The sequence below is a fragment of the Ursus americanus genome, chromosome 21 (assembly GCF_024610735.1).
Source record: "Ursus americanus isolate L20-20 chromosome 21, mUrsAme1.1.p, whole genome shotgun sequence".
Lineage (NCBI taxonomy): Eukaryota > Metazoa > Chordata > Mammalia > Carnivora > Ursidae > Ursus > Ursus americanus.
This window is the reverse complement of record NC_142147.1, coordinates 15,217,186-15,243,838: the sequence shown is the minus strand read 5'-3', so window position 1 is coordinate 15,243,838 and position 26,653 is coordinate 15,217,186. Positions and strand designations below refer to the sequence as shown.

Sequence of the window (26,653 nt, the reverse complement as noted above, 5' to 3'; positions counted from 1 at the left end):
TGGGCACTCTAGTTTTATATTTAAAATAGATAATATATTAACCTGATTACCCCCACTACCCATTTTTCTCTGCCGCTGTTTCTTAACTGTTCTTCCAAAGATACTTGCATGTAGAAAATAGGAAAATATTATTCTGACAAAGCTGAATCATGTTAAGTAAAACTATTTCTATAAAGTTAAAAAAATAGTAAAATACTTCCCGTTCTTTTTTCATATGTTGGCATATGATAGTTTTCTATATCTTGATTGTTTCTTTTTAATTTATTATTTACTTACTTTTTTTTAAAGATTTTATTTATTTGTTAGCGAGCACAAGCAGGGGGTGGGGCAGAGGGAGAAGCAGGCTCCTCCCCACTGAACAAGGAGCCCCATATGGGACTTGATCCCAAGACCCTGGGATCATGACCTGAACCGAAGGCAGACGCTTCACAAACTGAGCCACTCAGGTGTCACTGTTTCTTTTTTAACTTACCAGTCTATCTTAGAAAGTATTCTTGGGGTGCCTGGCTGGCTCAGTCGGTAGAGCATTCAGCTCTTGATTTCAGGGTCATGAGTTTGAGCCAAATTGGGTGTGGAGCCTACCTTAAAAAAAAAAAAAAAAAAGAAAATTTGTTGCTTATTCCTATACATAAAGGTTTCTTCTTTTAAGGCTGCATAGGAAACCATTATATGGATGAATCATAATTTATTTCACTGTTGATGGACATTTAGGTTATATTCTTTATTTTTTGCTTTTGCTATTGTCAGTGCTGGTTTTTTTGTTTGTTTGTTTGTTTGTTTTTTCTTAAGATTTTATTTATTTATTTGACAGAGATAGAGACAGCCAGCGAGAGAGGGCACACAAGCAGGGGAGTGGGAGAGGAAGAAGCAGGCTTCCAGCGGAGGAGCCTGATGTGGGGCTTGATCCCAGAACGTCGGGATCATGCCCTGAGCCAAAGGCAGATGCTTAACGACTGAGCCACCCAGGCGCCCCCTCAGTGCTGTTTTAACATTGTTTTTACATGTATGTGTTAGCTTAGTTGTAGGATAAATTCTTAGAAATTCAAGCTTGGGCCACTCTTCTTTCCTTTCTAATGGAAAAGCTCAGTTCGTGGAATTACTCAGTTCCTAGTAGATTTTTTTCTTTTCATTTGTTTCAGTGTCCATAGTACATTGTAATAACAGCTTTGTGTGCTTATAGGGCTTATTGCAATTAATGCTGCTTTGATGAATTATAGTGTTTAAGTTCATTGTTCTAATACCTTCAGCAGTCCTTTCAGTAGAGAACAAAATCTAATCTCCTCAATCTGAATTTCAGCGCCCTTTAAGTCATTCTAAATCCTGGAATTCTCATCTTTTGAAGAAACTAATCCAGTAGCACCTCATTAGTGAAGACTTACCCCTTTTTTCCTTTATTTGGATTGATTTCTTAGGATAAATTCTGAAAGCTGGGTTGGTCAGAGTGTGTCCTAACAATTTTATGCAATTACTATTTAAGCATTTGCTGTGTACCACACATCATTTTTTTAGTCACCGTTTTTTTTTTTTAAGGCTTTATTTATTTATTTAATTATTATTTGGCACAGAGAGCCAGCGCCTGCATGGGCTGAAGGAAGGGCAAAGGGAGGAGGGAGAAGGACACGGAGACTCCATGCTGAGCACTGACCCTGATGCAGGGCTTGATCTCACAACCCTGAGATCATCACCTGAGCTGAAATCAAGTTTAACCGACTGAGCCACCCAGGTGCCACCTCTCATCTTCATTTAAAAAAGCATGATATATAGGGCACCTGGGTGGCTCAGTCGGTTAAACATTCTGCTCAGGTCGTGTGATCTGAGGGTGGATTAGAAGGAACCCCACTTGGGGGGCGCCTGGGTGGCTCACTCGTTAAGCGTCTGCCTTTGGCTCAGGGCGTGATCCTGGAGTTCTGGGATCGAGCCCCACATCGGACTCCTCCGCTGGGAGCCTGCTTCTTCCTCTCCCACTCCCCCTGCTTGTGTTCCCTCTCTCGCTGGCTGTCTCTCTCTCTCTCTCTCTCTCTCTGTTAAATAAATAAATAAATAAAATCTTTAAAAAAAAAAAAAAAAGAAGGAACCCCACTTGGGGCTCTGCACTGGGTGTGGAGTCTGCTTGGGATTCTCTTTCCCTCCCACTTTGCCCTTCCCCAGCTTTTGTGGGTGCGTACTTGCTCTCTGGCCCTTAAAAAAAAAAAAGTGCAATAATTTCTAAACGTAATATCCAGTTAACACTCAGATTTCTTGTTTTGCCTCATCTAAAAATTTGATCACACTTGGGTTTGAATTAGGATCCAAATAAAATAAATGTGTGTTGCATTGGGCCTTATCAAATCTCTTTTAAAATCTCTGATTTTCCCTCACTCTTTTTTTCTTGTAATTATTTTGTTAAATCAGGTTCTTTGTCCTGTAGTTACCCACAGTGTGAATTTTGCCGTGGTGGTGTTTAACATGTTCTTAGCTCTCTTGTATTTTCTGTAAGTTGGTAAATTTAGAAGCACAATCAGGTTAAGAGTTTTCTTTCTTTTGGACAGTTTGTAGTTGCTGTGTACTTTCATCAGGAGGTTTGCAATGTTTGGTTTCCTCTACTTTTGTGATTTTTAGCAGGCTTTGTTCATTGACTGGATTCATTAATTTGTTAGGGATTGCGAAGTGATGGTACTCTTCCTGTTATGCATTCTTGAAATAGTTCTTTTTTTTTTTTTTTTAAAGATTTTATTTATTTATTCGACAGGGATAGAGATAGCCAGTAAGAGAGGGAACACAAGCAGGGAGAGTGGGAGAGGAAGAAGCAGGCTCATAGCGGAGGAGCCTGATGTGGGGCTCGACCCCGCAACGCCGGGATCACGCCCTGAGCCGAAGGCAGACGCTTAACCGCTGTGCCACCCAGGTGCCCCTGAAATAGTTCTGTAAAGCGAAACTTGGCTTACCAACTATATGGTTACCTGAGGTACATTGTATATAGGAAGGGCAAGATCAGTGCTTGATTCTCTATTTATTTGCCAGTTTTCAGAGTGACTTGTTTCCTATCATCTTCTAAACATGATCAGTAAATGAGTTTTCTAGTATTCTTAGGAACTCATGTATTTTTTTTTTTTAAAGGTTTATTTTTTTAGAGAGGGAGCACGTGTGGGTGCAGGTGTGTGGGTGGGAGGAGGGGCACAGGGAGAGGGAGAGATTCCCAAGCAGACTTCCCTCTGAGTGCAGAGTCCAATGTGGGGCTCGATCCTACGACCCTGACATGACCTGAACCGAAATCAAGAGTCAGTCACTTAACTGACTGAGCCACCCGGGTGCACCAAGAACTCATGTATTTTTGAACATATTTGATATATTTGAGTTCATTGAAAAGTATTACTGATGAGACTCTTTGGCCAGTAAATGCTTAATTCTTGTTGGCTTTGAAGTTCTTTGTCCCCTTATTTTTGTAATTTATAGTCCTTGATGTCATTTCTGAAACTGGGAAACTAAAATATTCTAGACTCATCTTGCTTCAGACCTGGAATCAGCAGTTTCTCTAAGAGGCCTTGGTTTTATTTTAGTGGAAAATGGTATATGGAGATCATCTCTCCACTTAAAAAGTGACTAAAGAAGGCAACTTAGGTGATGCAAACAAACTTTATGTAGTACTTCATTACATGGGCAGTCCCCTTCAGGGGAACTGCAAAATGGGGCAGAAGGTAAGAAGCTATTTTTATAGGATTACAAATAAAAAACGAGGAAGAGACTAATGAAAAACATCTGGTTGGCTGGGGCCACATAGTCAACCTTCTTTAAGGTGAGAAGGCCCAGGGGCGCCTGGGTGGCACAGGGGTTGGGCGTCTGCCTTCGGCTCAGGGCGTGATCCCGGCATTATGGGATCGAGCCCCACATCAGGCTCTTCCGCTGTGAGCCTGCTTCTTCCTCTCCCGCTCCCCCTGCTTGTGTTCCCTCTCTCGCTGGCTGTCTCTATCTCTGTCGAATAAATAAATAAAATCTTTAAAAAAAAAAAAAAGGTGAGAAGGCCCAGAGTTGGCTTGGCCTTTGGGTATTGGCTGACTGAATGTACTGCATTTCTGGTGAAGTGGAACATTTACAGGGACTCGAAAGTTATCTAAGTTTTGGTTTGCTGGCATGGCATCCTGGGCAGGAGTGGCACCATTTTGGACCTAGAAAGTTACTTCATCACTTGCATTGCTTGCTGATGATCAGTTGTTCATTTATTAGGCCTTTCAGTGGACAAAGCTAAGGAGAAAATACACCATGAGTTCATACTGATACTACTGGTATTCCCAATTTATCTTTACTTGCATTAATGATCTGAAATCTATTTCCTTTTTTTCCTATGCACAAAATTCCAGTTTTCAGTGATAAAAAAAAAAATCATTTACTCTGTTCCACATTGCACAATCAAGAGTTTCAGACTAACAGCCCTGACGCTGTTAACTGCACTATGATTGTGGAAAATAGAGGTAGGGGGGAAGGGGAGCCCTTAGGGTATCCCAGAGGTATCCTTAGGCATATTTCAGAGATAATGTGAGTTTGGTTCCAGACCATTGCAATAAAGTGAGTCAAGTAAATTTTAAAAGTCCCATTTGTACTATAGTACAGCGTCTTAAGTATGTAATATCATTATGTCTAAAAAGTGTACATATTTCCATTAAAAAATACTTTATTGCCAAAACATGTTAACCATCATATAAGCTTTCAGCAGAGTTAATCTTTTTGCCTGTGGAGGGTCTTGCCTTTTGTCGATGGCTGCTGCGACTGGTCAGGGTGGTGACTGCTGACGGTTGGAGTGGCCCTGGTAGTTTCTTAACATAAGACAACAGGGACGTTTGCCACATCGATTGATTCTTCTTTCAAGAATGATTTCTCTGTAGCATGTGATATTCTTTGATGTCATTTTACCCAGAGTAGAATTTATTTCAAAACTGGAGTCAGTCCTAGGGCGCCTGGGTGGCCCAGTTGGTTGAGCATCTGACTCTTGATTTTGGCTCAGGTCGTGAACTCTCAGGGTTATAAGATGGAGCCCCACATTGCACTCCATGCTCAGCGTGGAGTTGGCTATTCCTTCTCCTCTGCTGCTCTTCCTGCTTGTGCATGCTTTCTCTCTCAAATAAGTATATAAATAAAATCTTCAAAAAACATTTGAGTCTTCTCAAACCCTTCTGCTGCTTTATCATCTAAGTTTATATAATATTCTAAACTTTGTTGTCATTCCAACATCTTCACCAGGAGTAAATTCCATTTCAAGAAACTTTTTTTGCTCATTCAAAAGATTGCAGCAATTAAGTTACGTCATGAGGCGCCACTTCCAATTGTGGTTCTCTTGCTATTTCTACCACATCTGCAGTTACTTCATCCACTGAAGTCTTCAACCCCTGAAGTCATCCTTGAGGTTTGGAATCAACTTCTTCCGTTAACTCCTGTTAATGTTGATATTTTGACCTCTTCCCATTAATCTTTAATGTTCTTCTTGGATGGCATTTAGAATGGTAAATCCTTTCCAGAAGGTTTTCAGTTTACTTTGCCCAGATCCATTAAAGACATTGCTGTCTGGCTCTAGCTTTAAGAAATGTATTTCTTAAATAGTAAGACTGGAAAGTAGGAATGACTAGTTGATCCATGGGCTGCGGAATGGATGTTGTGTTAGTGGACGTGAAAACCACATTAATCTTGCTATACATCTTCATCAGAGCTCTTGGGTGACCTGGTGTGTTGTCAAGGATCAGTAATATTTTGAAAGAAATCTCTTTCGGAATAGTAGGTCTCAACAATGGGCTTCAAATATTCACTAAACCACGTTGTAAACAGATGTGCTTTCCTCCAGGGTTTTGTTCCATTTATAGTGCACGGGCAGGGTCAATTTAACATAGTTTGTAAGGGCTCTAGGATTTCAGAATGCTAAGTGAACTTTGGCTTCAACTTACAGTCACCTGCTGCATTAGTCCCTAATAAGAGAGTCAGCTTGTCCTTTGAAGCAGCCATTGACTTCTCTCTGGCTGTGAAAGTCCTAAATGGCATCTCTTCTTCTAAGTCTTTTTCCATCTACATTGAAAATCTGTTGTTTACTGTAGCTGCCTTCATTATCTGGCCAGATCTTCTGAATAACTTGCTGTAGCTTCTGCATCAGCCTTTGCTTCACTTTGTGCTTTTATGGAGATGGCTTCTTTCCTTAAACCCCATGAGCCAATCTCTGCTAGCTTCACACTTTCCTTCTGCGGCGTCCTCACCTATCTCAGGCTTTATACAGTTGAAAAGAGGTTAGGATCTTGCTCTGTATTAGGCTTTGGCTTAAAGGAATGTCGTGGCTGGTTCGATCTATGTAGGCCACAACAACTTTCTCCATACCAGCAATAAGACTCTTATGCTTTCTTATCATTTGTGTGTTCACTGGAGTAACACTTTTAATTTCCTTTAAGACATTTTGTCTTTGCATTTACACCTTGGCCAACTTAGACACAAGAGGACTAGCTTTTGGCCTGTTTCGACTTTCAGCATGCCTTCCTCAACTAATAGTTATTTCTATCTTTTGATTTCAAGTGAGATAAGTTTGACAACGCTTAGGAGGCCATTGTGGAGTTATTAATAGTCTAATTTCAATATTGTGTCTCAGGTAATAGAGGGAAAGTTTGGGGAGCATCCAGTTGGTGAGTAGTCAGAACACACATGACATTTATTGATTATGTTTGCCATCTTGTATTGGGGTAGTTCATGGTGCCCTGAAACACTTAGAATAGTAACATCAAAAATCATGATCACAGGGGCGCCTGGGTGGCACAGTCGTTAAGCGTCTGCCTTCGGCTCAGGGCGTGATCCCAGCGTTTTGGGATCAAGTCCTGCATCAGGCTCCTCCGCTGGGAGCCTGCTTCTTCCTCTCCCACTCCCCTGCTTGTGTTCCCTCTCTCGCTGGCTGTCTCTCTCTCTCTGTCAAATAAATAAATAAAATCTAAAAAAAAAAAAATGATCACAGATCACCATAAGAAGTACAATGAGGGGCGCCTGGGTGGCTCAGTTGGTTAGGCAACTGCCTTTGGCTTTGGTCATTATTCTGGAGTCCCAGGATCAAGTCCCTCCTCGGGCTCCCTGCTCAGTGGGGATTCTGCTTCTCCCTCTGACCCTCCCCCCTCTTGTGTGTGCGTGCACTCGCGCTCTCTCTCTCGTTCTCTCTTTCTCTCTCAAATCAATAAAATCTTTAAAAAAATATATAATGGGAAAATTGGAAATATTGCGAGAATTACCAAAATGTGACACAGAAGAAATGAGCAAATGCTTTTGCAGAAATGACCCAATACACAGTTGCCACAAACCTTCAGTTTGAAAAACAAAAACATTACCTGCAAAGTGCAGTAAAGTGAAGTGCAATAAAATGAGATATGGCTGTGTATCTCACTAGAGATGTGCCATCAAATTAATGTATTAAAGTTATTTAGAGTAGTTCTTGGCATAGTTACACCACCAACTGGATATCGTGTTGGCTTCATTGTTTTCATATTACTTCCAATATTTAGGGAATACTTTTTTAGTAATTTAATTTTGCTTGGTAATTATGTAAAATTTTTGTTCCCAAAGGTAAATCTGTAAAACAGCTTTTATTCAAGAAGCAATTTAGTCTTACTAGAAATGCAGTTTTTGGTTTTTTGTTTCTTTGTTTTTAAGTAGCCTCCGTGTCCACCCATTGTGGGGCTTGAACTCATGACCCTGAAATCAAGAGTCTTGTGCTCCACCAACTGAGCCAATAAGGCACCCATTAGAAATATATTATATATTGAAGTGGATTCAGTTCTTACTGCCTGTCCTTTACTGCAGTTTCTGTATTCCCAAAAAACCCTTGTATTTTCATTCATTTCTTTTTTGGCTGTAGATCATTGTCAGATTTCTTTCATTTCGAACTTGGGTGGTGGTAACAGAATTCTTTCATGCTTGAGAATATGTTTCTCATTTTTATTTAATGTCCAACTACAACTAGATTGTTGAGTCAAGTTTACCCCTAGTTTTGTAAATGTTACTCTCCATTAATCTTCAGCAATGTGTAATGTTAAAGACTCCCAGACTGTCTTCCCTTGTATTTATCCTTCCTTATCCATTTTATTTTAGTTAACTGACTTTTCCTACCTGCATCTACTCCGAGCCTCAATATACCTATAATTTTTTATTATTATAGAGTTTATTGACTTTATGTGTATGATGTGGCATTATTTATGCTGCATCAGCCTTTCTTGTGCTTTCTTGTGTATCTTTCAATCTTCCTGTTCAAGTCTTTATTTTATGGATATTTTTGTTGTTTATTTTGAATTTGTTTTTCATGGGGATAGAGATATATTGATAGGTAGTTATCTTTTCTGAAAATTTTTGCCTTCAGTTTCTCTTTTTTTTTTTTTTTCTTTTAAGATTGTATTTATTTATTCGACAGAGATAGAGACACCCAGCGAGAGAGGGAACACAAGCAGGGGGAGTGGGAGAGGAAGAAGCAGGCTCATAGCAGAAGAGCCTGATGTGGGGCTCGATCCCAGATTGCCGGGATCACGCCCTGAGCCGAAGGCAGATGCTTAACCGCTGTGCCACCCAGGCGCCCCTGCCTTCAGTTTCTCTTTTAAGTACTGCAAGCTTGCTTTTATTTCCTTCTCTTGTCTTTGAACCAATGTTTACCTTTTTGAGGACTTTTCCCCTTAAAAAACAAAAACAGTTCATATAATTTCTTTGACAATATGAAATCTTATTTGATTTATTTATTTGGGTAAATCCTTCAAAATGTATGCTTTTCATCTGTCTTGTTTCTTTGTTCTGTTTATTTTACAGTTTTTTCAAATAGGTTCCATACTGAATCATTGGATTTTTGCTCATCTTTGAATCGACCCGGTTGTTTACTCACATGTAAACAATCTTAGGGATGTTTGAGGGCAGAGAAGTATGTTGGGTAGAGTGTCCTTTCTGTTTTCAAATTCGGTAATGGTTGCCACCTCCTGTGGCCTCCTTCATTCTACTTCTCCAGCATTCGCCTTTGGCTAGATGGTTTGCTCATAGACATTAAAGGTAGCGTCATGAGCTTTGTTGTTTCCTCAGCTCTACTTCCTTTGTCATTCTGCAGTATGTTGATCTAGGTTTCTAAATGGGTAGTCTCTTATTGGCTCATATATGTTCTGGGACATTAATCAGTCCTAAACATTTTTATTTCTGAAATTATCAGTCCCAGATAGAATTCTGATTTGGCCTGTCTTTTGAGGTGGTAATAATGAGCTATCTTCCTTGTCTCTCTGGACCACTTTTTTCAGGAGTATGTTTTATTGGAAATGGAAATAAGTTTTTTGTTATTCAATAGCCCAACAAAGTTCTAATAGTTCCACCATCTTTTGCTTAGAAATTTGAAAGTTTTGTCCTTTGAATTAATGATTTTCATGTTAGAACTACCCTTTATATTTGCTGCACAATTTTTTCAATATAGTTAACTTTCAAATACATGCAAATCTATTTTTATAAAGTAACCCAAAATATTCATACAGATAAGAAAAACTAGAATCAGTATTTTTAAGAGTTAAAATTGTTAACAAGAAAAATATGAAGATGCTTCATTACTTCTATAGAGCATATTACAGTCTAAAACTGTGATCATTGGGGCGCCTGGGTGGCGTAGTCGTAAAGCGTCTGCCTTCGGCTCAGGTTGTGATCCCGGCGTTCTGGGATCGAGCCCCACATCAGGATCCTACGCTAGGAGCCTGCTTCTTTCTCTCCCGCTCCCCCTGCTTGTGTTCCCTCTCTTGCTGGCTGTATCTCTCTCTGTCAAATAAATAAAATCTTAAAAAAAAATAAAACTGTGATCATCGTAATGTAGAGAGTTACTGCCTTCATTTAAATGTTTAAAATCTGGTACTTTTTTTTTTTTTGAAGTGGGGGAGGGGCAGAAGCAGAGGGAGCCAGGAGGAAAGACTCTTAAGCAGGCTTCATGCCTACTGCTGAGCCAACTCTTAAGAGCTTGAGGCTCTATCTCATGACCCTGAGATCATGACTTGAGCTTAATGGACTGAGCCAGCTAGGCACCCCAAAATTTGGTATTTTATGATTGTGTAGAATCTTGGGGTTTTTTTTATTTGTTTTGAACTTTGAGGTCATCTGTTAGGTTAGGTTTTGTATTTTTCTTTGTATAAGTCTTTCTGAGTTTTTTCCATATCCATATATATATAAATAAAGTATTTTTAGGAGCTATGTTGCAGACACAAATCATCAGGTTAACAGCTGGTTTATCAGTATTCCACCCAAAGGAGTATTTAACAAGTATTAATGGCATTTTTGTTGTTTCTGAATATGAACGTTGACTACCTCGTAAGATGAAGCATTACAATTTTTGGACAGCCTTACTAGGAATTTCCTTATAATGAGTTAAAATAAATGTTTGAGGCTCTTTTTCTGTATCAGATTTATTATTTCGTGTAATTACCCTTCACACAATTAAGTCTTTAATTCTTTCTCATGTATTCTCTAGGGCAAATAGTGCCCCATTTTTCTAACCATTTCACATGATTTTCTGAATCTCTACCATTGTAAATGCACTGTTTGTTAATGTCCCTCTTAATATGTGACTTCTAGATGAGATTTTGTTATTCTAGCCACAGATCAGATCATTATTGAAGTATTGTAGATTGCCTTTGATATATTTAATTTATTACCAATGCAGCCTAAAGATTTTTATCAGATTGTAATGTACTTAACTAAAACTTTGACTTATTTTACTGGTCTCCCCTGTCCAGTGGGTGGAATGGTTTAAATTTTAAGTGAAAATGCCCGGGGCTTGATCTTGGGGGATCCGTGAAATCTTATGTCAACATCTCTGCAATCCAAGATCATGCGTTTAAAATAGCCCTTTAGTTTTAGGGGAAAAAAAACCAGTTGCTTTTAGTGAAGGGCACTATGGTATCACTGAATGAATATTCTGTTCACCTAGCTGCTATAAAATACACCTGTGATCCTGCCACTATCCTGCAAGTTAAGCATGACACTTTTCAGTCATTGAAACCTTGATTTTTCTAAAAACTCTTTATCTGTAATAATGTGGTATTGTTTGTCTGTACTTCTTAGGGTTGGTAAGATTGAGTGGCTGTAAAAGCAATTGTAAAATTATATAATGTAGAAATAAATGTGAAGGATAAGAAGGGAGGTTCGTAAAATTCTGCTTACTCTAGTTAAAACATTTTTTGTTTGTTTTTTAAAGATTTTATTAGAGCGGAAGCGTGCGCGCGGGGGAGGGGCAGAGGAGGAGGGAGAAAGAATCTGAAGCAGACCCCCACTGAGTGCAGAGCCTGATGTGGGGCTCTATCCCACAACCCTGAGATCATGACCCAAGCGGAAACCAAGAGTCTGATGCTTAACTGACTGAGCCACCCACGCACCCCTGTTTTGTGTTTTTGTTTTTGTTTTGTTTTGTTTTTGGTCACTGACAGTCTAGTGGAATATCTCTTCCATTTTTTAGATTGATGTAACAGTAGCAGATAAGTCAGTAGGTTCCTTAACCATGATCTAGGCCCTTGACTCCCTCTGACTTCTTTTTTTTCATCTTATTAAATGCATTTGCATACTATTTACTTTTTGCCTAAAATGCTCTTTCCTCAAGCTTTATCTGTGGTTGTTGTCACCTCAGTATTTTAAGTTTCAGCTTATATGTTACATCTTTAGGGAAGGCCTTTCTGAAGTATCACTCCCCCCTCCTCTACCTATATCACATAACCCTTTTTTGTTTTTTTATATGATAGTTAATATTATCAAATTCTTCATACTTTCCCCTGTGAGACTATAGTTCACGAGAGCTACAGAACCCATTGATCTCCTCCACTGCTGTATTTGCTGTACCTTGAATACTACAGTATGTACTCAAATATTTGTTAAGCCAGATACTCTTTTTTTTTTTCCTGAAGATTTTATTTATTTATTTGACAGAGAGAGCAAGCACATGCGCACAAGTAGGCAGAGCACCAAGCGGAGGGAGAGGGAGAAGTGGGCTCCCTGCTGAGCAGAGAGCCTGATGCTTGGTGCTTTATCCCAGCACCCTGGGATCATGACCTGAGCCAAAGGCAGACACTTAACTAAGTGAGCCATCCAGGCGCCTCAGAGCCAAATATTCTTGTTCATTTGAGGGAGAGGTCCATTTGGTTGGAGCATAAGTAATTTTATTCCTAATTAATTTGAACTGCCTCTTTAAGATGTTTTTAGCATTTTAGGGGATAGGAAAAAATAGTCTCTTGTTTTTACAGGACTTAAGGGACTGTAAGAACCCATAGAACCAATATATTGTGAATAGGTTCACAGTAATTTTTAGAGATGCAGAGGTTCTTACTAATTATCTGATTTTATTGATTTTTAATGCCAAGATGTTTGTGGGACAGTGTAAAAATTGCTCTTATTTAACACCCTACATTTTCTGGGCGGGGAAACTGGAAACATTTGAAATAAGTTAACTTAGCCATGTACCACATAATTATGATTCAGTGGAAAGCATATAGGCTTTGGAGTTGGACCATGAATCCTGATTTCTCAGCTCATCTACATGGAATTTAAGGCTCATGTAGTCTGATGTAAATGTTCATCTCTTCATCTATAAAATTGCAGTAAATTTTGGCATAGTTGTTGAAGATTAAACCAAGGAAGCTCAGTACCATACTTACCCTAAAGTGTAAGAAAATATTATTTGTAATATTTATAAAAAGCATTTAATAAATAATTACTCTGTACTTAATTGTGTGCTAAGCTCTTTTGTAGGTGTGAAGAAGTGAGTACAACTGCACAAATTCCCTGCTCTTGTGCAACTTGAAGTCTAGTGAAGGACATAGAAAATAAAAAAGAAAATATCAGGTGGTCATAAGCTCTATGGGGAAAAGTAAAGCAGAGTGAAGGGGTGATAGGGGGGCTGGTCGTGTAGTTATGAAAGGAACTGAGAGAACAGCACATGTGTAGATACCTGAAGCTTTATAATTAGAATAGCAAGTACAGACATTGGTAAATTTGAGAAACAGCAAGAAACTAAATGGAGCTTGGGGGCAACATCTAAAGTACTGAAGAAGGAGGGGGGTGCCCGGGTGGCTCAGTCATTAGGCACCTGCCTTCGGCTCGGTATGATCCCAGAGTCCTGGGATCGAGCCTGCATCGGGCTCCTCCGCTGGGAGCCTGCTTCTTCCTCTCCTACTCCCCCTGCTTATGTTCCCTCTCTCGCTGGCTGTCTCTACCTCTGTCAAATAAATAAATAAAATCTAAAAAAAAAAAAGTACTGAAGAAGGGCTTTTTAAAATTTTTTATGTATTAATTTTTTTTAAAGTAATCTCCATGCACAGTGTGGAACCCAGTGCAAGGCTTGAACTCAAAACCCTGAGATAGAGACCTGAGCTGAGATCGAGCCAAATGCTTAACCAACTGAACCACGTGCTGTCCCCAGACTGTTTTTTTAGGGCGTTGCCTTGTAGGCTATTGTAAAGAGTTACAGTTGTGTTAGGTTTAAAGTTACATTTTTAGGGTACAAATAGTGCATAGAAAAAGAGAGATTCTCATAACTCCAGTTTGTTATGAAATTGTTGCCTTATAACTTAAAAACACTCTGTATTCTTACCACATGTCATTTATGCTACTTGGTGTTTTGATTTAGATATTGACTAAAATGCACACAGTTATTTATATGGACTAACTAATTTCTTGTATTTTTCCTGCCCGTGACTGTAGGAAACATTTAAAAAACATTTAATTATAAAATATTGGCACCTCCATTTCATTAATTCCTATAAGTCTTATTCAAAATGAACAATTAATATAATTTGGGATTTTGCCTGGAGATTGTTTTTTTAATCCTCCTTAATGGTGACTACAAATTCGTATTTTTGTTCTTTTTAGATTGTGAATCGGCACGGTCCTGAGGCAGACAGGCATTTATTACGCTGCCTATTTTCGCATGTGGATTTCAGTGGCGATGGTAAAAGCAGTGGCAAAGATTTTCATCAGGTATTGGGGCTTATGGAGTTTATGTTTACTTAGATCTAATTGTTCAGTGAATTGCATTTTGGATATTGTGTAGCAAATGACACATACAAATCATCCAGAGATGATCTTAGCTTGAATGGCTAAAAGGTATTGGGACTTGTCCTTCCCTTCTCCTTTTTGGCTGCAGACCATTAATAGCTACCTAGGTCAGGCTTTGATTGCTGGGGATCAGACCTGCCTGCAGGAAGCAAGAATGTGGGGGAAGTCCTACTTGATAAGTAAGGCAGAGAAGGGACCTCTTGTTCTATATAGGATTTCTTTGGCTTGATTTTCAATCTGGTAATAGTTTGTTGTTATATTGTGCCTTATAGTTACCTTGTCAATAGAAACTATTCTGTAGAGGCATTGGTGTTAACTTGTTGCTAATAGGCTCTAAGTAGTTTAAATGGGATTTTTAAAGAGCTTATTTTGATAAAGTATAGAAACAGTATACAATATTAGATGACACTTTAATGTTCTGAGAACCTCTATGTGTTTGTGAAGAAGGTGAATGTTAGTGCTAATGAAGATTCACTTTTTATTTTTAAAGACTCAGTTTCTGATTCAGGAGTGTGCATCGCTGATTACAAAGCCAAATTTTATCTCGACGCTGTCCTATGCCATTGATAATCCATTGCACTATCAGAAGGTTGGTATTGCTTTTATCTTCAGTAGTCCTAAGAATGTGACTTTCTAAAAAGGCCTTAAACCTTGATCTCATAATGACATGTCCTGATTTAAAAAGTTCAGTAGTTACTTTGCGGTTTTTTAGTTTTCTAGCAAAATCAAGACAGTTTGATAATATGTAGAAATTTAATAAAACCAGATCATGTGAAGGCTTAAGATTGTCTGGTCACAGTCTAGGACGTGGGGTGTTGTTTCTAGCATGACTACAGAATTCTGTCACTCCTCTGTAGCACCGTAATTGTGTGAATAGATGTTTTTTTATAAAACTTCTTGAAAATTATAAGATCTTTTTTTTTTAAGTTCTTGTTTTAAAATAAAGTTTGATTTGTTTCAGAGTTTAAAGCCTGCACCCCACTTATTTGCCCAGCTGAGTAAAGTTCTCAAGTTAAGCAAAGTACAAGAGGTAAGTGATTTAAGAAGAGAGATAGGCAAAATTGGAATTAAAGACAGTTACTTGACTCTTTCGTCAATCTAACCCCTCTTGTTTCAGGTAATTTTTGGCCTTGCCCTCTTGAATTCTTCCAGCTCAGATCTCAGAGGTTTTGGTAAGTTCTTTTTTTCTTAAAGATCCCGTAGTGAGGTTATTTCTTTAAAATCCATTAGTTTTTGAATCTTGAGGCTCCATAGTTTAGATTTAGAGAATAAAATAAGCTAAGATTATCTGTCTTATGAATGTATGTATGTATGGTAAAAAGATACTATAAAACTTACCTTCATAACCATTTTTTTAAGCGTATAGTTCAGTAGTGTTAACTGTATTCACATTGTGTAATAGATGTCTGAAACTACTTCGTTTTGCAAAACTGAAACACTATACCCACTGAACAACTCTCCATCCCCCCCCCCCGGCCTCCTGGCAATTGGCCTCTTATTTTATACCTGCTGCTATAGCTGTGAAAACATCAGAGGGTGAGGGGTGAGTTGGTGAATGAGAATGATGGTCATGGTCATGGTGTTGTGATGTGACTTTTTATCTATTGTGGTGCAGAAGTAACTTGTGGTTTTTGGTTTACCTGACTTCTAGCTGCCCAGTTTATCAAACAGAAGCTTCCTGATCTTCTGCGTTCTTACATTGACGCAGACGTCAGTGGAAATCAAGAAGGTGGCTTCCAAGATATAGCAATAGAGGTCCTACATCTCCTCCTCTCCCATCTCCTTTTTGGGCAGAAGGGAGCCTTTGGAGTTGGACAGGAACAAATAGACGCTTTTCTTAAGACGCTGCGCAGAGGTAAAGGAGTGTCTCTTACCTACAAAAGATGATTTCTTTGGATGAACACAAACACATGACAGAAGGATTTTAGAATACAAGTGAAGACCATGATTTACTTTCTATCCTTAAGTTGGTAATTTTTTGAGAGAGAATTTTGTAATTTACATATGAAAGTGATTAAAGCCTCATAGGAAAGGTATAAAATGAACATAACTTCAATAATCTTGTTCCATAAATAACAGTCTCAGTTAAGACTCGGTATGTTTATCTATGTAGTCTTTTTTTTTTTTTTTTCTCCCTTAGGGTGATGGAGACTACATTGTTGTGACGTACTCTTTTTACTTAAAAAAATCAGTCATTATTGATATGCCCGCTTTACTTCTTGGGCTGTTCGAATTGCTATGCTAAGATAACTCCTAGTCCTGTTGATGTTGTTCTTTCTCTGATCTTTATTTTATAGAGATGAGTAGTCTTTTTAAAACAAATCTTTGATTATACACTAAGCACTGTCCATTTTCACTATTATTTTTTATAGTTTAAAAAAATATTTTAAAAGATTTATTTATTTGAGAGAGAAAATGCACACTAGCTAGGGAGAGGGGCAGAGGAAGAGGCAGAAGAGAAGCAGACTCCCCACTGAGCACAGGGAGCAATCTCAGGACTCTGAGACCATGACCTGACCTGAAAGTAAGAGTTGGAAACTTAAGTGACTGAGCCACCCAAGTGCCCCTTATTTTAAAATTTTTTCAAGTTTTTTAAATTTATTTAATCTCTACACCCAATGAGAGGCTCAAACTCACAGCCCTGAGATCAAGAGTCCCGTGCTGTGCCAATTGAGCCTGCCAGGTGCCCGTATATAGTTTAATTTTAAACTGCATTAACTTTCTTAGTGATAAATTTTCTTTCTGTCAGTGAAATAAATAGACAATGGTTCTCTATCTCTGATGTCTTCTTTGTATGGGAACTGATAGTCCTGTGAAAATTTGAAGTAGTATTTAGGATGTGAATTGGTCACTAGGTATTGGGATCCTAATACAAAAACTTACAAATATATCCAAACAATTTTTGTGATGATAAAACATTCATATTTTGAAATTGGTATTAAAGTCATAACTTGGGCTAGCTGGATTGGAAAAAAACTGAAAAAGCTTTGAAAATAAACTTGTGGAAGATTCAGGTTTGGGGGCTTTTAGGGTAAATGAGGATAGTTTGTTTTTAATCAGTATAGCAGTTGTAATCTTCTTTTTCTCCTTCAGATTTTCCCCAGGAACGCTGTCCTGTGGTGCTTGCACCACTTTTATACCCTGAAAAACGGGACATTCTAATGGACAGGATCCTGCCTGATTCCGGAGGGGTAGCTAAAACCATGATGGAGAGCTCCTTGGCTGATTTTATGCAGGAAGTAGGCTATGGCTTTTGTGCAAGGTTGGTAGTAAAACATACTAAACTTCTGATTACTCTTGCGTCAAATATGATGTAATTCTTTAAGGGAAGTTCCTAAGATTAGTTAATGTGCCATCATCTTTGCCTCTGAGGACTTTTGCTTTTAAATTTAATCTTCCACATACAGGCATACCTCATTTTATATGCTTCACTTTATTGTGCTTCACAGAGACTGCACTTTTTTTCCAAACTGAAGTTTGTGGCAACTCCATGTCAGGCAGGTCTGTTGGCACCATTTTTCCAATAGCATTTGCTTACTATTTTGTGTCTTTGTGTCACATTTTGACGTTTCTCACAATATTTCAAACTTTTTCATTACTATATTTATCATTGATCTGTCATCAGTGATTAAAACGCACTGAAAGCTCAGGCGAAGGCTAGCAGTTTTTAGCAAAAGAGTATTTTTTAATTCAAGTATGTACATTTTGTTTAGACATAATGCTGCTTGCACACTCAGTAGACCTACAGTATAGTGTAAACCTAACTTACATATGCTGGGAAATGAAAAAGTCCATTTGACTTGATTTATTGTTGTCGTCTGGAGCTAAACACACAAAATTCCCAGGTATGCCTGTATTAGTTTTGGTGGCAGCTGTAAATATTCTGGTGGCTAAATTTTTATCTCTTTCCACTCCCCTGGTTTCTCAGATTTAGAAATCAGAGGTTCTTAGACTAGTTGCCAAGATAGACAGTTTTAGCTTTTGGGGGAGAGGGAGAGCATGAGGCAAGTGTTTATGGAAATTTTATCATTTCCTATCTGATGTGTTTAATTTTCTCTTCCCTCGCTGTCCCTTCAAATCCCCACTGTACCTTCATTTTGTACAACCTTCCTTTTAAGGAGAAATGTTTTGAATGTTTTTCTCATTTGCTAGAACACCAAAGGAAATACTTTCACCCTGTTAGTAGTACTTACGACTGTGATCAAGTGGATTGTCAGTATTTTCTTAAGAGTTAATTAAGGGTATTAATGCATTCAGCTTTGACTTTAACTTTTAATGTTTTTCAGACTCTTCATAGAAACCAAATTTCCAGTTATTTTAAAATATATTTGTTGGGTATGAATATGTGCCTGGCCTAAAACTTTTTAGTTGAGCTTCAAGGAGCAAAGTAGAAGAGTTAGGATACATTTTCAAGGCTTTGTACATATCAAAATAATCAAACTCACCTTGAGTATCAGTATTTTATTTATATATATATATATAATTTATATATATATATAAAATATATATAAATAAAATTTATATATATAAAATTTATATATATATATATATTTTTTTAAGGGGGTGGGGGAGGGTCGCTCAGCAGGAGAGGGAGAGAAAGAATCTTAATTTCCACACTGGGCTCTGTGTCATGACCCTGAGATCATGTCGTGAGCCAAAATCAATCAGGAGTCGATGCTTAACCAGCTGAGACACCCAGGCGCCCTAAGTATCAGTATTTTAAACTTGATTCATATTGAAGGTGGAGGAAGTTAATTTTGTTTTTGTGAAAGATAATCATTACTCTTGGCTCGTATTTTCTTCCATTGATTTTTTAAACTTTTTCCATTTCCTTTCTTTCCTCGAGTTTTATTGAGAAATAGTTGATATACATCACTGTACAAGTTCAGGCATATAGCATGATGGTTTGATTCACATAAATGGTTTGATTTACATATATTATGAAATGATTACCACAATAGATTCAGCTAATATCCGTCTTCTTATATAGATACAGTGAAAAGGAAAAGTTTTCCCATTTTCTTAGTTAAGTAGGTGCTTTTTATATTCCTTGCTCTATAAAATAACATGGAATGAAGCCTACATTAGTAAAAGTCTAAGGATTTCACTCAGGGCTGATCCATATTAGTATTTCTTAACCTTGGTATTGAAGGTGGTAGCGTTTTCTGAGGTTTAATTTCTGTTTCAGTATTGAAGAATGTCGCAATATAATCATGCAGTTTGGTGTTCGGGAGGTCACAGCTGCCCAGGTTGCCAGGGTTTTGGGGATGATGGCTCGAACTCATTCAGGATTGACAGATGGAATTCCATTACAGGTAAATACAAGAATCACTGTTTTTCAATCTGAATTAATATCCTGCCCTCTTTATTTTATTTATTAAATTACAGTATGATTGATTTATCTACCAATCAGAGCTGAACACATTAGTTGGGTTTGTTTAATTCAAATTTTACTTGTACAGAGTATCTCTGCTCCTGGCAGTGGGATCTGGAGTGATGGAAAAGATAAAAGTGATGGAGCACAGGCACACACGTGGAATGTAGAAGTCTTGATTGATGTTCTCAAAGAACTGGTAAGTACATGTAATCATGGTTTTATATTCATGATGTTAATATGATATAGTCCAAAGAAAGCAAATTTTAATAAATAAAATGCTTAGCTGAATGAGAGCAGCAGTGTTTTGGGGTTCCCGACTTCACTGGCTCCAAAGTAATGAACTTTACAAGATGATTATGTTCTGGAGATAGTTCATAATCAGATACCAGTTTTGTTCATTAGGAGTTGCTGCTGTGCAATTGTGAGTGGCACTGCTGAGGTGATTTGGTGGTGTCCTGGTGTGTTGTTATTTTGGAGGAACAAATTTAGTGCAAAGTAACGACTGTATAAAGAATTATTGAGAAAGAAAGCCTTCTGAATATTTTGTGGAAAGTGCAACAAAAATTCTGCTATCTTGCTTATGGTGGATAAGGATAATAAAATCCATACCTCTCTTACTACTTCCACTTCTAGAATATCCACGAACTAAATAATTTGCCCCCAGATAAGTAAAGTACCTCTCCTAAAATGTTAGAATGCTAAAATAAAACATGTAGGAATGAAACCTTGGTTATTTAAAAGGGAGTGAAGTGTAGTGAGTGGGAGAATAGTGGAGTAAGGATGTATGTAATATCTTTAGTCTCATCCAGAAAATGTTAAGGAACAAAATATAACTTTAAAGACTATATATAACATTTATAACAATAATATTTCTTGTAAGGTGTCAGGACATTTCTCATTTTTAGTTTTCTGTGGTTGTAATTCATAGGTATAATTGGTTTACAGATGCCTGTATGACATTATTATTAACAACATCATGAGTTTTTAGATTTTTCTTGATAGTAGATGGGTTTATAGTATTCAGATTTATTCTTCTTTTGTAATAGGAAAAAATAATACTTGATCATAACAGAAAATTTGGAAATGAAAACAAAACAAAACCAGTTTCATAACATACTTTTTTGATTTTTATCCTGTGGTGCTCATGCAAAAGTAAAAATCTGACCTTTTCACTCAGTAGTTCCATCATTGTACTTTATTCCCTTACTGAAAATAATCTCTTTTTAAAAATTGGAGACGAACAGTATTTCGTGCTATCTCAGCCTATTTTCTGTTTTCAGAGAGTGCAAAAGGCTATAAAATTGAAAGCCTGCACTGTGGGTTTGAACAATTGAGTTAGTAACCTCTTTTCTTCCTTCCTTCTCTTTCTTCTTGTATATTAGAGTTTTCTGTACATTTTTTGTAGGCAGAGAGCAGAAGACAATTTCATTTAGGGTCAACAGTTTGTTTGCTCCATTGCCCACCAAGGATGAGAGGAAAAAACCACAGGGGATTCTTACAGTCTTACCAAACTTACCTGTGGATTTACTAAATTCATCTCTGTGATAATGCTGTTTTATAGTACATTATTGGTTCTGTTCTGTTACAGTCAGTCCTTGAAACAAATTTTAGAAAGAAAAAAAAACTTGTTTTCTGAATGTTGTTGTTACCTTAGAGTGAATACTTCTTTTGAAAGTTTGTTCTTTGTACCCTTGCTTTGTAAAGCAAGCATTAATGTCTTCATGGCTTGCAAGGAGTCACCTTAGAGCAAAACTAAACTGCCATGGTGCTTTGAGGCGTTTTAAGTACGAAGTGTGGACAGCCTTTTTCTTTTCAAGCATAAAATAAACTTAGTACTTTGTGCAGAGTATTTGGTAAATTGTCCTCTGTAAACTTGTTTCCTTTGTTTTATGTTTTCTTAAGGAGTCTCATACTGCTTTTTTTAATACCTTTTCATAGAATGTTTTTGTAATGGAATTTTCAATCATTTTGACATAAAGAATTTAGACCACTTTTCCTGATGCATACAATTGGTATACTTTTTAGGGGAGATCTTTAGTTAAGAATGGTATTTGGGGGGTGCCTGGGTGGCTCAGTCTGTTAAGCATCTGACTTGATTTTGATCAGGTCGTGATCTCGGGGTTGTGAGATTGAGCCCTATGTCAAGCTCTGTGCTCAGCATGGACTCTGCTTAGATTCTCTCCCTCTTCCCTTCCCCCCCCACAAGTGCATGTGTTTTCTGTCTCTTTCTCAATAAATCAGATCTTAAAAAAAAAAAAAAAAGGTACTTGGGATAATTGATTTATCTTTGCAACTTTGTTCCAAGGTAATAGAATGTTGGTGTAAAAACAAAGAGGCACTGATTGAAGAGTTTTGCCGAACTGGGATGGGATTGCTTATTGGACTAAGTATGGAAGAGAAAGTTCCCTTTAAACACTCCCATGGCAAGAAGTATGTCATGAATGAACTTAAAGGTTGGAGTGCCTTGGTAGTAGAACCAGTTTATTTTAAATATTAAAAATTACTTTTCTAAGTCTCTAGTAATGCCAGATTATGATTATTTTGAGTTTATAATTAGAACATTTTAATTTAATTTCAGATTTAGTTTGGCTTTTTGGATAAAGCATAGAAATGTGTACACTTTTTGTTCATTAGATTTTGAAATGTTTTTCTGTTGTAGAACCCGAGTTTGAATTTCAAGGAAGTAACTTATGAACTGGACCATCCTGGATTTCAAATTCGTGATAGTAAAGGACTTCATAATGTGGTTTATGGCATTCAGAGGGGTCTAGGTATGGAAGTATTCCCAGTAGACCTCATATATAGACCTTGGAAACATGCAGAAGGCCAGGTAAGTGAATGGTGTTTAACTGTAGAAGGGGAAGCAAATGACGACTTATTCCTAATATAGTGCCATCTGTCCCTTGGTTAAAATATTCTTTTGACGTAGAATTTGTTTCGTGCAGTGCAGAATAGTAGAGACCATCAATATTTTGAAAAGAATATCATCATAGTGTGGAACTAGTCAGACTTAAAGTGTAGCAAACCATTTTCCCAACTGCTTGTCTCCAAGACCATTTTATTTCTACCTTTCATGTATTTGAATTGTCTGTGGTTTTTAAAGAGCACATAATTAAGATTTAAAAGAGAAGCTGTCGTTCTAATAAGATTGAGATTAGCCTAATGAAAATGTTTCAGGTTCTTATAGCATTTGTGGTCATTTATGGTGGTAAGGACTTTTTTCTCTTGTTCCAGCTCTCCTTCATTCAGCATTCCCTTATAAATCCAGAGATTTTCTGTTTTGCTGACTATCCCTGTCATACGGTTGCCACTGATATTCTGAAAGCACCACCAGAGGATGACAATCGAGAAATTGCCACATGGTAAAGACTCTAGCTTTTCTTGCAAGGGTGACTTAATGCTTTTTTGCAAAATTAATAGGGAGCAACTACATACTTAAAAGGTTTTACTGAAACAATATTTTTAGTGAGCCTACTTAAACTTTAAATATTTATAGAGGGTTGTTGATGGATAAAAGTCTATTTTTAGTTTCCTTATCACTAGATAGTTATGTTTTTCCTCTGTAAGGTCTGCCAGTGGGTATTCTCTGAAACTGTTAAATATTGGAAGGAGGTTTGTACTTCTCCCTTAGTTTAGATCCCCTTCTTCTGTCTACAGATATGCTTGCTTTCTTTTCTTTGTAAGTAGCTCAAGATGGCCAACCCATCAATTCTAATCCTTTCAGCTAAATTACCTAGTTTATTTGAGTTCCAATTCCTAATTTCTGAGGGAGAATCTGACTCTGGCCCAGTACGTTTCTCCTGGAACTCAAGTCACTCCTCTCTAGGAATGTGAGGTAAGGATGGTGAAAGTACTTCCATTACTGTTGAAACACACACTCACATACACACATACACACACACGGGGGTGGGGCACGGACATGGGCTGGATTGCTCCCCAAAGGTAACTACTTTGTTTCTTACTTTTTTTCTAACTAGCTTTCTGAGACCCTTCTCCAACACAGAACAGATGATTGAATTTTGGGGGCTGTGGGTGGGATTTTTACGGCAGTTTAAAGCCCTTTAGTTAATGCCAGATCTTCTAAAGCAAGAGATGGTAAACTTCCTATAACAGATGAGTTAATATCTGGCTTTCCTGGTCAGATGGTCTCTGTAGCAACTGTTTAACTATTGGAGGACAATATAAATATGGGTGTAGTTCTTTCAACAAAACATTTACTGAAACAGGCAGTAGGTAGGATTAGTCCTGTGGATGTAGTTTGCTGATCCCTGTTCTGAAAGATTGACTCCCATGCAGTAGTTCTTTCTAAAGTTTGTCCTTTTCGCAGGTGCTAGCAACATTGGATATGCAGGCTTGGTTGATATTTTTTCCCCATCAAGTCTGATGTATATAGCAGTATTTCTTTTATCAAACTGAAATGTCATAGCGCATTTAACAATTCCTTAACATGGCTGTACATTCAAGTTTGTCTCAGAAATGTCTTTTAACAGCTTGTGTGATGAAAAGTCCAGATAGGGTTCACAAGTAGTTTCTTTTATTCTGTAAGTCTTCCTTTTCTCTCTTTTTTTTTTTTGAAATATAATTTTTGCCATTGATATGATGAAGTAATAGGATCATTTATCCTTTAGACTACCCCCACGATATGGGGTATATGTTTCCTCATGGCATTTAATTTGATCTCTGTCCCCATAGTTTTCATGGACTAAGGGTAGAGTAAGATCTTGAGATTTGATTAAAGTCAACCACATTCAGCTTCTTGGGGCAAGAATAATGCATAGGGGATGCTGTGGACTTCTGAACTTGCTTGACATCAGGAAGCACTTAAGTTAGACCTTGGCATTACCAAAGTAAGTGTTCAGGCTATATTTTTGTGTAGAATTTTTTTGTGTGTATAATTAGGTCTGTGTTTATATTTTGGATTTTTGACTTCCTAAATTAAGTCTTTGATGTTGTTTCTATTTTTTATACCAATCACAAAAATCTTTGATGATATCTCCTTTTATATATCCGTGTTTATGTAAGTGGTGTGTGGTGTCACCTCTCCTTCATCACTTACTGTCAACTTGGACTGCCTTTGAAATTAGTCTGAAAGTATACCAGCATATAATTTTAATATGAACACCACCAATTTATTTTTCAAATTGACAACAACTCAGTTTTGTTGTGATAGCTGGTATCACTTATTTGAAAAATAGATTTTTGTATACTTCGGTTTTCATTGACAGAGTATCTTACTTCCATTCTTGTTAGGAAGAGCTTGGATTTGATTGAATCTCTGCTGAGACTTGCAGAGGTGGGGCAGTATGAGCAAGTCAAACAGCTCTTCAGCTTCCCCATTAAACACTGTCCGGACATGCTGGTATTGGCCTTACTACAAATCAACACCTCTTGGCACACCTTGCGCCATGAGCTCATCTCTACTCTGATGCCAATTTTCCTCGGAAATCATCCTAACTCTGCTATTATTTTGCACTATGCATGGCATGGGCAGGTAAGCGTGAACAATTTTTTCTCTAAATAACTGACATTCTTTGGAGGATGTTCAACTAAATTGTCAATCTTCACTTATGACACTTTGAAAAGTGGCACTTGCATAAAGCTTATTTTATCTTTTAGCATCATGTGGGTGTTAAAGTCTAAAACTTCAAAGAAAAAGAGGGAAGAGGCAAAAAAAAAAAAATTCAGTATCATGAAAGCTCTGTACTACTAGGGCACCAGTGTGCTTTTGATAACAGGAAGGAGCCCAGTTATTTATCATGGGACCAGAAGGTACTCATGTCACTTTTTAACAGTAAATGGGAGAAGATTATAAATCAGTTTAATTGACATTATTTTCTTTTATCCATATCTAGCATCTAAATTTTATTTGTTTCTGCTGAAATGCCTTTTAAGCCCTGTGCTTTCCCTCCCTAAGTCTGTAGAATTTAACCTGTAGATATTTTTCTGTCTATTGATTTTTTTCCCCTAATAGCCTATTATATTTTTAATAATGACAAATGCAGCAGCTTTAGAAAAAACAGTTCTCAAGCACATTACATCAAGTGCCCCTCCCTTTTAAAGATTTATTTACTTAATATTTATTTACTTGAGAGAGAGTAGGAGAAGGAGCAGAGGGAGAGAATCTCTGAGCCGACTCCCTACTGAATGTGGAGCCCCAACACGGGGCTCAGTCTCATGATCCCGAGATCATGACCCTGAGCTGAAACCAAGAGTCGGACGCTTTACCAACTGAGCCACCCAGGCACCGCTCAAGTACCTTTTTCGGGCTAATATTTTTCTTTAATCATTTTTATTCTCAGTTGTTCACATTATATATAGGTACTTCAAAAGATTTGTTAAGACTCTTGTCTATAAATGAAAAATGTTAGCTTTAGTTTTATGCTATTCAGTCAGCCCTCCATTTCTAGGGACTCAAATTACATGGTAAACTTAGTTTACAGAATGTTTAACAAGCATTTTTTTTTTTTTAAAGATTTTATTTATTTATTTATTTGAGAGACAGCCAGCGAGAGAGGGAACACAGGCAGGGGGAGTGGGAGAGGAAGAAGTAGGTTCCCAGCAGAGGAGCCTGATGTGGGGCTCGATCCCAGAATGCCAGGATCACGCCCTGAGATGAAGGCAGACGCTTAACGACTGAACCACCCAGGTGCCCCTGTTTAACAAGCATTTATCCAAAGTTTGCAGCCCAGATATTTTTAGGTCTTTATCACCACAGCTATGAGGTACAAAGGGCAGGCCAAAAGGAGCTTCATCTCCTCACTCCTTGTTGAATACTTGTCTAATTTGGACCTTCTGTTGCTCTAGGACAGTAACTAGAAAATGACTTAGGTATAGTGATAGCAGTTCCCTTGCCATTGCTTTTAAGAGAACTGTTCACTAAATTCCAACTGTTTATTTCTGTCATTCAGCTGCAAGGCTGAATGTCCTCAAAGCCAGGCTGTTTTGTGGAAATAAAGGAAATTGGATAATTACAGAAAAATGAACATTCTCATTTGTGAAAATAGCTAGATGGAGAATGTACAAGTAACATTCCTAAAAATACTGATAGAACCCTGCACTGTGTGACATGAGAAATGATTACCTTAAACTAATTTTAAAAGTTATAGACCAGTAATTTTATAATTTAATAATAAGGAATTTTTATATAAGTGATATATCCTCCTGTTTGCATCGTATTCTGTTTGAAAATGTACTGGCAGATGTTTTATAGGACAAATACATTTACTGAATGACTGTATGACCCAAAGTTTA

General features: G+C 37.6%; 1 protein-coding gene across 7 annotated transcripts in view; it reads left to right on the top strand.

The window, feature by feature from the left end:
• Positions 1-26,653, top strand: part of CNOT1 (CCR4-NOT transcription complex subunit 1) — a 105,480-nt gene that overhangs the window by 29,170 nt on the left and 49,657 nt on the right. For all 7 annotated transcript variants that reach the window (XM_045806916.2, XM_045806913.2, XM_045806917.2 and 4 more), the window contains 11 exons: positions 13,840-13,947; positions 14,516-14,614; positions 14,987-15,055; positions 15,143-15,197; positions 15,677-15,880; positions 17,119-17,287; positions 19,214-19,340; positions 19,488-19,598; positions 22,062-22,232; positions 22,637-22,764; positions 24,653-24,893. In XM_045806916.2, coding sequence (XP_045662872.2) covers positions 13,840-13,947; positions 14,516-14,614; positions 14,987-15,055; positions 15,143-15,197; positions 15,677-15,880; positions 17,119-17,287; positions 19,214-19,340; positions 19,488-19,598; positions 22,062-22,232; positions 22,637-22,764; positions 24,653-24,893 — 1,482 coding nt within the window. The remainder of the gene's footprint in view (positions 1-13,839; positions 13,948-14,515; positions 14,615-14,986; positions 15,056-15,142; positions 15,198-15,676; positions 15,881-17,118; positions 17,288-19,213; positions 19,341-19,487; positions 19,599-22,061; positions 22,233-22,636; positions 22,765-24,652; positions 24,894-26,653) is intronic.